The sequence below is a fragment of the Hyla sarda genome, chromosome 5 (assembly GCF_029499605.1).
Source record: "Hyla sarda isolate aHylSar1 chromosome 5, aHylSar1.hap1, whole genome shotgun sequence".
Lineage (NCBI taxonomy): Eukaryota > Metazoa > Chordata > Amphibia > Anura > Hylidae > Hyla > Hyla sarda.
In genome coordinates, this window is record NC_079193.1 from 191,280,856 (window position 1) to 191,294,372 (window position 13,517).

A 13,517-nucleotide genomic window follows, 5' to 3' on the forward strand; every position below is an offset into this window, starting at 1 on the left:
CTGAATAACATATTGAGAAATCTCTGAAGACACATTTAACGCATGAAATATGCTGTATATTATGCATAGATTTCCAAAGTACAGCTCTCAGCCAGTTACTGCACTGTCTGATTTATTAAAGGGGGTTATCCACCATAAGGCGATTTTAGTACTTACCTGCCAGAACTGGGTATTTCCTGTTGGATTTTGTTCTCTAAACTACACATCCCACAGTTCCATGCTCGAAAGTTTGAGATCACTTTCCTTCCTCCCACACATCAGCCACCACACCCATTGAAACACAGTGTTTTCTAACCAGAGGGCCTATAGCTGTTGCAAAACTGAAGCAGGACAGGCTCCCTCTGATCACCTGACTAGTGATGTCAGGTCTCAAAGCACTGCAACCTGGGAAATCCCGAGACATGAGTAATTTTGTATGCTGTCAAAAATAAATATTGGGGCAATATTCACAGAAGAATTGTGAGAAAACCATAACACACAGGTACAGACACTGTATTATGAACTACACTAACTTTACAGCCCCTGTAGCATAGTCAAATAAAAAAAGATCCTGGAATACCCCTTTAAGAGATGAAAAATCAAGCAACCCAAAGCTCACAAAAGGCGAATGTGTGACTTCTCTGCGACTTTTTACCTCACAGCTAACTAAGTGATTCAGTGAAATCAGAATGCATGGATGCAGTGGTCAGAGATTTATCATAGCAACTTTTTCAGACAAAAGTCGCATGTACGTTTTTTGGACAAAAATCAACGGCAGACAGGGGCCGTACTTACAAAAATGACTGGGCACAGGTTCACAAATGGTGTGAAGCAGTCACGTAAGCGCTCTCCTCGCCACAATAGCAGAGCGCTCACGTGACCCACCAGCTCTCACGTCATTAGGAAGTGAGAGTAAACCTATGAATATTTAATTAAAGGGCAGGCTTAGCATGATATAGTGAGGAGACTGGTGAATTCAGCAACCCAGCATTGCGCCACCCAGCCAATCAGCATCCTGGTGGAGCGGTCGCAAGAGAAGAGAGCCCACTGCGTATTGAAGTGAGCTCCAGACTGCACAGAACTTTACCAGAGCCACTTTGCTCTCACTACAATCTTGACTGTGGTACATGAGTTTGTGCAAGCCATGAGGGGTTGTGCCAAGGTTATTAGCGGCCGCCAACTTTTGATAAGTTTGGTGCATGGCCGCACATACAGCAAAGATGACTGTGGCACTCATGCACCACAGTCTTAATGTTAAATTCCCACCAATATGTTGGCTGTATTTGCTGGTAAGAGTTGCAGACATTGTTGGATAGTTATTAGGTTATATAGTAAACTGTAAAGTATAAAGTAGACTGTACCTTTCCTGGAGCGTGTAAATCCCAAGCAATAGCCTCAGAAATCTACATCAGATCCAAACTGCCATAGATTTTCACTACAATTTATGCCTGTATGAAGTCAATTGGTGCATTGCCACGCTTGGTGAGCAGAGTGCAGACTTGGCAAGGTGCGCCTGGGGCAGCCTTAATAAATCTGGGCCAGTGCGCTTTTATACCCTAACAGCTGGTGGTTTATTGAGGTGTATGTTTATTTTCTCTATTGACTAGTACAGTCTGCTGTGTTATTCCATGAATCAGTGTATAGTAAAAAGAAAACATGGTATATACTTTTTTATTCCTACTATTGAAGCCTATGTATAATGAAAGCCACAAAGCCTAATCTGTCACAGGCATACAATAGATGTATAAATTGGGAAATTCTCCTATGGTATCCCTCAGATGGACATTACTAGATGATGTCCCACACATGGCATCGGGGATGTGGGATTGAATGGCAGCTGGTGCCTTCATTAATCATAATGAATTCCTTATTTAATAATGTTATTGCATGCTGTCAATCATTAACTGAGAGATCCTATTGCATGACACATCTGGGGCCACTGGTTGGGGCCAATGTGCTTATTTTATCAATTTATAGTATGCAGAGAGAGAGAACAGAGATATAGGCACTATCTAAGTGCCGTTAAACCAATAAAATAGATGCTCTGTTTAGGATCTATCGGTTTCAACAATGGAGGAAAAAATAGTGAGACGGTACACTCACCTATCAGTGTTGCGCTGCAGGCACAACACTGTTAAGCGCATATGAGTCAATACTCAGTGATATCCCCGTGGCAGCCTTGCATCGGTTCCCGGTCATCAACGATGGCGGTGCAATTAATGAGGTCAGAGGAGTGAGGAAGAGACTACTCTCTATAATTCGACTGTAATTAGGTGCTTGCGGGGGAGCTGTAGTACCAAGGAAGGCACGGATGACAGCCAGGTAAAACCAATAGGTTTATTTCCAAGACATAGATAAAACAAGTAGGCAGACAACGCGAAACGCGTTGTCTGCCTACTTGTTTTATCTATGCCTTGGAAATAAACCTATTGGTTTTACCTGACCGTCATCTGTGCCTTCCTTGGTACTACAGCTCCCCCGCAAGCACCGAATTGCAGACGGAATACAGTGAGCAGTCTCTTCCTCACTCCTCTGACCTCACTATTTTATAAATTGGATGGAGTGGATTGTCATTAATAACACTTACAGCAATAGCTGGAAATAGGAAATGTAATATAACATAACATGAATGGTCAACCTTGTAAACTTTGCAGCCATCATAATATCTGCTCTTTGTCAATGGCAAACCCACTTCTATAAAACATTTACAATGCTAGTTTTCAGAATGTCTTACTAACTGATATGGTCCCTTTAGACTATATCACTACAAGTATAACAGCATCAAATGTTTGATTGGAGTTTTAGAGAAAGTAATACGCATTGCTCAACTAAAATTATCTTTCAGGTTTTCCTGAATAAACTATGTAATAAATATATTTTTTCCAATGTATGAAGGTGTCAGGATATGGTCATCTTCTCCATAAAAAAAATACAGACAACAAATAACATTACTGTAACAAGGTGTTGTTTTATACCAATTGTTAAAGGGCGATTCCCATCTCAGACATTTAGGGCATATCCACAGGACATAAATGTTTTATAAGTGCAGGTCCCACCCTTATGCCCCACAATAATGGCATATTCTAAGGATAAACCATAAATGTCTCAAATGGGAATCCCACTTCAACTTCATTCAATGCAATTATTCTAGTTACAAACAATGTAATTTATTTTCTCTAATAGGACTTACACACAATATAGACAATAGTAAGTTATTTGACATGGAGTTCATAAAAGGTAATCTCATATGAACAGTAATAATAGAATTAACTCTGTGTTTGATGACAATACAGTAGTACTGTAAAACATATTTCTTTCCATCCTTACATGCATGAGGATACATGGGGATGATTACAGGATTCATTGAATCTACTTAAGGCACTTTACGTTTGGCACAGAGCTGGATCATACACAGAGGTGATGGACCTCATAGGCATAATGCTGGTTGTATACTTCTAGACATGACATGCCCCCTCCCATAGACTTGCATTGAGGGGCGTGACGTCACACAGGGGCGGAGTCCTGACATCACGGACTTCCGTTCCTGTGGTTGTGACCCAGACCCTCCAGCGCTTCCGGACAAGAAACAGGTGGGTGCCGCATGCAATATTGCGGGGGTCCCCAGCGGCGGGACCCCCACGATCAGACATCTTATCCCTTATCCTGTGGATAGGGGATAAGATGTCTAGGGTGGGAGTACCCCTTTAAGACACTTTTTTTACATATCTAGTTCTTTCCATTTTACAGGTGTCCTCGGTTGGGGTCTTCAGATACCATATGCACCATTTTGGTACATTTGGGGCATTTTATATATTTTTCACCGACTGGTGAGTAAATGCATCCTGCAAAACTACAAATAAATCTCCTCCACTGTATATAAAATGAAATACTATCTATTGTATATTTGAATTTTGGGAAACGTAATGGACAGCAAGAAGATCAATAGTAGGTCAGAAGATACAAAATCTACAAAGCTGGGAACACGGTGAACTTGTTCTGTCTGTCAACAAACTTGGCTTATACGGCTGTGTTGTGTTGGCATGATACCCGTGATGTGTACTTGATATGTAAGGTGGACTTCCTGACTTCTATCTGGATTTGCAGACATACTATCATTAGCCAAATTGTCCTCTTGGTATATGCTTGGCCAGTTTAAATTGTCATACCTCACTTTATTTCACAGTATTAAAATTGTAGTTAACTAAGTGAAAAAGTAAACATTGAAGGAATACGTTTTTACTGGACAGGTGAAACTCGAAACATTAGAATATTGTGCAAAAGTCCATTGTATTTCATTAATGCATCTTAAAATGAAAAGAAGCATAAAGTTCTCCAAAATCTCCTTGTAGACGGATGCGTTGACCCTGGACTTAATGAAGCACAGTGGACCAACACCAGCAGATGACATGGCTCCCCAAATTATATAATATATTGCGATTTGGGGTTTTCATGAGCTGTAAGCCATAATCATCACAATTACCGTATTTTTTGCCATAAAAGACGTTCCGGCATATAAGACGCACCCAATTTTAATGGATGAAAATCTAGAAAAAAAAGATTCTAAACCAAATACAATGTAAAGTATAGGACAGTGATCTTCAACCTGCGGACCTCCAGATGTTGCAAAACTACAACTCCCAGCATGCCCGGACAGCCGTTGGCTGTCCGGGCATGCTGTGAGTTGTAGTTTTGCAACATCTGGAGGTCCGCAGGTTGAAGACCACTGGAGGAGGTAATACCGACGTGTCCCCGCCGCTCCGGACCCGTTACCGCTGCCCTGGATGTCGCCCTCCATCGCTATTGCCGCGTCCCCGTCGCTCTGGAACGTCTCTGCTGCCCGCCATCACGTCGCTACGCATGCCGCTCCTATTGGATGATGTGACTGTGTGCGCAACGACGTGATGACGATAAAGGAGAGCGCGGACATGCAGGGGATCCCGGCACGGAGCAGACACCAACGAGACAGGTAAGGTCCCTCCCGATGTCCTGTAAGCTGTTCGGGACGCCGCGATTTCACAGCGGCAGTCCCGAACAGCCCGACTGAGCAGCCGGGTTAGTGTCACTTTCGCTTCAGACGTGGCCATCAGCTTTGATCGCCGCGTCTGAAGGGTTAATACAGGTTAAAGAAGGGTTAATACAGGGTCCCGGACATTAATGGCCGCAGGGACCGCTGCGATAGGACAGGGTTTTAATGTGTATTTGCCGTATAAGACGCACCAACTTCCCCCCCCCCCCAGTTTTGGGGAAGAAAAAGTGCGTCTTATACGGCGAAAAATACGGTATGACAAATCACGGCTTGAACTATCTTGCTTTGCATATAATGAGTCTCTCTCATATATATTAGTTTTACCTTTTAAGTTGCATTACTGAAAGAAATGAACTTTGCACGATATTCTAATTTTTCGAGTTTCACCTGTATACTGTTGTATGGGGTAGTGTTGTCTACGCCATTCCAAACATTTTTTTTAAAGTAAACTGATGTATACAAAAGAACACACTTCTGTCTGGCTAATCTTACCCAATGGACACAGTAAGTTTGTACACTGAGAGCTAAATCTAATTCACAAACAGAATGTGAACAGAGCCTAAAAGGTGAAACTGGCATGTAGCTGATTAAAGCCTTGGATTACAGGACACATCTAGAATTTAATCTATAAAACACATCTAGAATTTAGTCTATAAAACAGATCTAGAATTTAATCTATAAGACAGATCTAGAATTTAAAGGGGTTTTCTGGTGTAATGTAAATTACATTTTAGCACTGTATAAAAAAGTTCTCCTAAACTTTATATTTCATTGTCTTTTTTAAGATCTCTGCTTGCGGTCACAGAATGGAACTTATATTTATAGAACATATATAAGCTGAAAAAATAGTCCTGACCTGGTCTTGCTAACAATGATCAGCTGAAAACAGGAGCTGAAGAATCTCTCTCCTATTCGTATCCTTGCTTGATCTTCTAATACTGGAGTTATTGGCTCCCTTTGGATTTTCCTGTATCTTTGATGCCAAGAATAGTGTCAACAAGACTATACAATGTAACAGACTGCAGCTACACAAGCAGGAAAAGATCAGCGCAGAATAGCATCCTTTCACCTGCTATTTGTAAGCAGTAAACCATTACTAATGTATGGGACTGTTCATTACACGTTTCCTTTTAGTAAGATTCTAGATTGGGCTAAGTGTACACCACATGTGGGGAATAGGTTAGCTGAACATATGATTCATATATATGATTTATACCTATATGTAACTGTAGGCATGTATAGTTGTAATGTCTGTCATTCAGTCCCTTGAAAAAAAATGAATATATATATATATATATATATATATATATATATATATATATATATACACACACAGTGGTCCCTCAACATACGATGGTAATCCGTTCCAAATGAACCATTGTTTGTTGAAACCATCGTATTTTGAGGGATCCGTGCAATGTAAAGTATAGGACAGTGGTCTACAACCTGCGGACCTCCAGATGTTGCAAAACTACAACACCCAGCATGCCCGGACAGCCAACGGCTGTCCGGGCATGCTGGGAGTTGTAGTTTTGCAACATCTGGAGGTCCGCAGGTTGAAGACCACTGTATTGGAGGTTGTACTCACCTGTCCCCGCCGCTTCGGACCGTCACCACTGCCCTGGATGTCGCCCTCCATCGCTGTCGCCGCGTCCCCGAGGTGTCCCCAATGCTCCGGCAAGGTCTCTGCTTCCCCGGCATCCTCGCTCTCCGTTGCCGCCATCACGTCGTTACGCACGCCGCTCCTATTGGATGACGGGACGGCGTGCGCAGCGGCGTGATGACGATGATGGAGAGCACAGACGATGCAGGGGATCCTGAAGAGGAAGCGCCAGAGCCCCGAGGACAGGTAAGTGATCATCAGCGGAGCACACGGGGCACCGTAAACGGCTTTCCGGTGGCAGCTGAAGCAGTCTGCGCTGCCAGATAGCCATTTATGCGATGGCCCCGACATACAAAAGCATCGTATGTTGATGCTGCCTCTGAGAGGCCATCGCATGTTGAAATGATCGTATGTCGGGGCCATCGTAGGTCGGGGGGTCACTGTATATATATAATATATATTAGCTGACTGCACTGTTTACTAGTTGGAGAAATGGTGTAGCCTTGTTTACTGGCCAAAGACATGACGACGGGATACTTGTTTGGCATATTCTGGCTTATAAATCTCTATTGGTATATTAGTCGTGTACATCGGAAAATTCTCTCAACATATAGACCCAATGTTTACCCAAAAGTTTCTGTTGACCTTGCAATTCTTTACCAACACCAAGATAAGATTCTTTACCAAGATTCTTTACCATCACCAACATAAGATGCGTTACACTTGAGGAATTGAATGTGGCTTCTTTCTTAGGCATATGATGTGCAATGAAAACTTCCCTTCTCTATAACAAATCCCTAACAAGATAAACATTTTTAGCAATTTCACTCTATACTGTGTGATTTGTTTCAGCGTTATCCATAGAATTTATGAAGAAATAAGGAGGAAGCTCCTACCTATACAACATTAGATCGTAGATGTGGTGGGTAAATGATGTCTTCCACTTATACATGATCATCCAGGCTATAACTTGTCTTATTTCTTGACATATCACATTGCTTCTTGCCATAATGCTCAGGAAGGTTTCCCTTGTCATACAATGACACTGAATAGAATATACTTGATCCCCTTAACTACAATGGTATAAAGCAGACATGTACACATATTATGCATTCATCTCCTAATGCATGATCATATGAATTACAGACATTACAAAAATAATCTCTTAGTACAACAAAACGAGCAGAATCTTGAATAGATAATTTGAGGAATGTGCAAGTTTTTCTTCTTTTGATACGTGGTTTTAATACTGGAAATAAGATGTTGTATGCATTAGCTGGTTTCTCAGAAGAATGCAGGGTTCGTGTGTTCAATAATGCATCTTTTACAGTGGCGTTTGACAAAGCGTAGAGCATCTACTGACACTTCACAGTCCTGAACATTTAACATCTGCAGGTCAAAGCAATTGGCAGCAACTATCTGTAGCCCTTGACCTGTGATGCTCTCACAAGACTTCAGGCTCAGGCGCTTTAGGTTAAAGCAGTTCAGGGCTAAAAACTCCAGACCAATGTCTGAAACTAAAGGGCATTTCCCAATATCCAAAGATTTCAGTTTTGTGCAATTCTTTGCTAAATACTCCACTCCATGATCTGTGATCCCTTCACAACCTCGAGCGTTGAGGTAGCGGAGCTTACTGCAGTACTTGGCAATGTAACGGATGCCTACATCGGTTATCCTCCCACAGTGGGCTATGCTTAGGTACCGCAGACGAGACTCCAGTTTGGCAATCTCTCGCATGCCAAAGTCACTCACAAAGCGGCAGTCGCTAACACTTAATTCTTTGATGGATGTACAGTATATCATAATATATCGCAGGCCTTCATCAGTGATGCGGATGCAGCGGCGCAGGTACAGGTGGGTAAGCTGAGTGCAGTGAGCTGCAATTGTATGGAGTCCCTCGTCTTCAAGCACAAAACAGTCTGTCATGTCCAAAAAACGAATGGATATCTGTTTGCCATGCATTGGAGAGAGTTTTATAGAAGCTTCTCGAGTCAAGCTGATACAAGTCACTTTAGAGCACCCTGCAAAAAAAAAAAAAAAACATATATATTATCTTTTATATTATACAGTATTTTTCACATAAAAATTTGAGATCACCAAACCAATACAAGAGGCAAAAAGACGAATATGTACCACTCAAAATTCATCCATATAGTCAAAGCTATTTAATATCTTGGTTTTTTTTCTGCCATATATCCTAACAAAACAGATTTGACATAATCCATAGAAAAGTCATTCATGCATAATGTTTTACAGTAAATTTGTTGTAATCTGTCTACATATTCTAATGGAGTTTTGATGTTCTCAGAGTGTGTCAGTGCTGACCCAAACCTGGACACATAATTGTACTTTCACATTTAAAAGGTGGACTCCACTGGCCAGTGTTCGGAAGTAAATGTTCCAAACGCTGCAGGGGTTGGCAACGCCCTTGTGACATCATGGTCACGCCCCCTCAATGCAAGTCAATGGGATGGGAGCATGGCCGTGATGTCACAAGGGGAGTGGCAAAAACAGCATTCGGAACATTTACTTCCGAACGCTGGCCTGTGGAGTCCCCCTTTAAATCTTAAAAATGATGGACAAAAAGATATCTTGACATTATCTTTACATTTGGACTTCTGGGATGTGTACTGTATTAATGATGTTAATAGTCTAAATGAATATTTGAGGCAAACTGATGCTAGTTGTGCATTGCCTTAGGGGGTAAAGCCTGACACAAAGATTTTGCCTGACACATTTATAGTGAAAGTTGTATAGTCATAGTCATGGTAAAGTCATATCAGAGTTTTCATCGGTCAGGATCTGAGTGTTCTGACCTCCAATCAGTAGATCGAGCGGGAGAAGTGAATGCTTAGCAGGTTCTCTCCTGGCTTCGTGTCACGTGACCTGAACAGACTGATATAGACACAGAGCAAGCGGAGAAACCTGTAGCAACATAGATCTCCCAAACGCCACCCCCCCACCCGCTCGTTTTTACTGATGGTGGTCTGAATGCACTCCGTAGGACATGTCAGAGGTTTCTATTAGAATGGCTACACATTAAAATAGCTAAGCTTGACCATAACTTAACAGAGTTTCTCGTCACCCCTGGGGAAATCCTGGATTTACTTACTACGTTCACACGGTCATTGTCACTGCCTCCTAAACGGACCATACTACTAATGGGTGCAAACTGATGCAAAAGGATGCCATTCTGTGGCATCATTTTGCATCAGTTTTTTTTATCCGTTAGTATAAAAATTCAGCCACCTACAGACTCCCACAGCTGCGACTACTACTACTACCATCGTGGAACAAACTTGTTTCCATGATGGGAGTAGTTCCTGGCTGCTGGAGTCTGCGGGCTGCTGGGGAGACTACATTAGTGCTTGTACTACTACCCCCATCATGGAACAGAGTCTGTTCCATGATGGGGGTTGTAGTAAAGGGGCTGAGGGATTGATCACATGGGGTCTCACTTCTGAGACTCAATGCGATCAGAGGTTACTAAGCAGGGTAGCGGGCAGCATGCTCTGCTCCCCTACGATGTCTAGAGTATACTTTTCTTTCATTTTTAAATACCCCGCTGGGAGCCCTGAATGGCCAGCACCAATTGGCCATTCAGGGCTCCTAGCTGGGTTTTTAAAGTCAAATAGCGCTGCAGGGGCCATATCTATATAGAAGTGCAGCAGGGGCAAGATATATAAATGCACTGGGGGGGGGGGGCTATGTCTTACCCTCCCCGCAGCGCTGCTATAAGTCTTGCCCCCCACTGCGCTATATCTATATATATAAAACTCGATGTGTGTGTGTGTATGTTCCAGCATCACGTCCAAACCGCTACAGATATGAACATGAAATTTGGCACACATGTTGCTTATATGTCAACAACAAACATAGGGTAGGTAAATTAACCCTTACTCACTCCCCATTTGCCTGGGTCGGGGTTTTTGTTTAAAGTCCCATACAAGTCTATAGGAAATATATGTTACTGCATAACTTCCAAAGGGCTGGAGATATTTCGATAATACTTGGTCACATGTTACTTATATGTCCACTTAAAATATAGGATATTTAATTTAACCCTTAACTGCCCCATTTGTGTGGGTCAGGGTTTTTGTTTAAAGTTCCATGCAAATCAATGGGAAATGTATGTTCCTATATTACTTCCGTATGGCTGGACATATATTCAATACCTGGTACACATATTACGGGTCGGGATAGGAGGTCGGGATAGGAGGTTGGGATAGAAGGATGGGATAGGAGGTCGGGATAGGAGGTCGGGATAGGAGGTCGGGATAGGAGATCGGGATAGGAGGTCAGGATAGGAGGTCGGGATAGGAGGTCAAAATAGGAGGACAGGTTAGGAGGAAGGGATATGAGGTCGGGATATGAGGACGGGATAGGAGGTCGGGATAGGAGGACGGGATAGGAGGTCAGGATAGGAGGTCGGGATAGGAGGTCTCATCGAGCATGTGTTATCTTAGTGCTCCCTTTATTTTTTTGAGCAGTATACAATGGGCATCAAAGGCTATAAACTATATAACTAACTACATTTTAAATAGGTCCTCCTTAACACCTTAGCTTCATCTAATAACTTATGTGATTTATGAAATTTTTTATACACTGCTCAAAAAAATAAAGGGAACACTAAGATAACACATTCTTCATCTGAATGAATGAACTACAGTATATACTCGAGTACAAGCTGAGTTTTTCAACACCATTTTTGGTGCCGAAAACGTCCCCCTCGGCTTATACTCGAGTGATTGGGAAAAAAAAAATCGCAGGCATACTGGTGGGGGTGGCGCGGGGATGGGCTAGGCCGTCCATTGTCGCCCAACTATGCTGCAGGGACCTTCCAACTTCCAGTGGGGAGGGTGAGCCGGTTCGGGCCATCCATCTTGACCGAGAGGCCCTCTTCTCAGCTCTGTGCCGGCCCTGGACTAGTGACGCTGCATTGACGCCGCCATGCAGGGATGTCTGTGCGCAGCAGATGTCCGTGATGTCAGGGGCGTCCCTACGCAGCGGTGTCAATGCAGCGTCCCTAGTCCGGGGCCAGCCCACAGTGGAAAAGAGGGCCTCTCGGTCAAGATGGACGGCCCGGACCGGCTCACCCTCCCCACTGGAAGTCGGACGGTCCCTGCAGCGACGTTGGATGGCTGCTAGGGAAGGACCGACAGAGCTGCAACTGGGGAGGTGAGTAGAGAACAAGAGAGGGGGATCTCCATGATGACAGGGGGGGTATGAGGGGGGTCTGGATAATGATAAGGGGGGCAAGGGGGATCTGTATGATGGGGGGATAGGGGGGTATGGATGATGACAGGAGGAATGAGGGGGTCTGGATGATGACAGGGGGGTATGATGGGGGTCTGGATAATGATAGGGGTGGCAAGGGGGATCTGTATGATGGCTGATGAGGGGGGTCTGGATGATGACAGGAGGGATGAGGGGGGCTCTGGATGATGACAGTGGGAGTCGGGATGATGACAGAGGAGGCGGGATGATGACATGGGGGGGGATGATGTATTTCCCACCCTAGGCTTATACTCGAGTCATTAGGTTTTCCTGGGTTTTTGGGGTGAAATTAGGGGCCTCGGCTTATATTCGGGTCGGCTAATACTCGAGTATATACGGTAATCATATGAAATACTTTCGTCTTTACATAGTTGAATGTGCTGACAACAAAAATCACACAAAAGTTATCAATGGAAATCAAATTTATCAACCCATGGAGGTCTGGATATGGAGTCACACTCAAAATCAAAGTGGAAAACCACACTACAGGTTGATCCAACTTTAATGTAATGTCCTTAAAACAAGTCAAAATGAGGCTTAGTAGGGTGTGGGGCCTCCACGTGCCCGTATGACCTCCCTACAACGCCTAGGCATGCTCCCATTGATGGTCTTCTGAGGGATGTCCTCCCAGACCTGGACTAAAGCATCCGCACAACTCCTGGGCAGTCTGTGGTCCCAGATATGCTCAATTGGATTCAGGTCTGGGGAACGGGCGGGCCAGTCCATAGCATCAATGCCTTCCTCTTGCAGGAACTGCTGACACACTCCAGCCACATGAGTTCTAGCATTGTCTTGCATTAGGAGGACCCCAGGGCCAACCGCACCAGCATATGGTCTCACAAGGCGTCTGAGGATCTCATCTCGATACCTAATGGCAGTCAGATTACTTCTGGCAAGCACGTGGAGGGCTGTGCAGCCCCCCAAAGAAATGCCACACACACCATTACTTACCCACCGCCAAACCGGGCATGCTGACGCATGTTGCAGGCAGCAGAACGTTCTCCACGGCATCTCCGGAACGTTCTCCACGGCGTCACATCTGTCACTTGTGCTCAGTGTAAACCTGCTTTCATCTATGAAGAGCACAGGGCACCAGTGGTGAATTTGCCAATATTGTTGTTCTCTGGCAAATGCCAAACGTCCTGCACGGTGTTGGGCTGTAAGCACAACCCCCACCTGTGCATGTCGGGCCCTCATACCACCCTCATGGTGTCTGTTTCTGACCGTTTGAGTGGACACATGCACATTTGTGGCCTGCTGGAGTTCATTTAGCAGGGCTCTAGAAGTGTTCCTCCTGATCTTCCTTGCACAAAGGCAGAGATAGCGGTCCTGCCGCTGGGTTGTTGTCCTCCTACGGCTTCTCCACATCTCCTGATGTACTGGCCTGTCTCCTGGTAGCGCCTCCATGCTCCATGCCTTATCAAGAAGTTTGCAACCTATGGCACTGTAGCAAGTCTCCCTGGGCATGGACGGAAGAGAAAAATTGATGAAAGGTGTCAACGCAGGATAGTCCGGATGGTGTATAAGAAGCCCCAAACAAGTTCCAAAGATAGTCAAGTTGTCCTGCAGGCTCAGGGATCATTAGTGTCAACACAAACTATCCATCGACATTTAAATGAAATGAAACGCTAT

General features: G+C 44.0%; 1 protein-coding gene across 6 annotated transcripts in view; it reads right to left on the reverse strand.

The window, feature by feature from the left end:
- The window catches only part of FBXL7 (F-box and leucine rich repeat protein 7), a 399,261-nt gene that overhangs the window by 91,650 nt on the left and 294,094 nt on the right, over positions 1-13,517 (reverse strand). For 3 of the 6 annotated variants that reach the window (XR_008844092.1, XR_008844093.1, XR_008844091.1), the window contains exons 4-5: positions 6,594-8,629; positions 5,862-6,451 (exon numbers count right to left, since the gene is read on the reverse strand). Coding sequence is in view for 1 of the 6 variants with exons in the window: in XM_056520938.1 (XP_056376913.1) it covers positions 7,893-8,629 (737 nt within the window). In the remaining 5 variants the exon portion in view is untranslated. Of the gene's footprint in view, positions 1-2,443; positions 4,591-4,676; positions 6,452-6,545; positions 8,630-13,517 lie in introns of those variants that run through there. The other 3 variants (XR_008844090.1, XR_008844089.1, XM_056520938.1) reach the window with 3 other exon arrangements.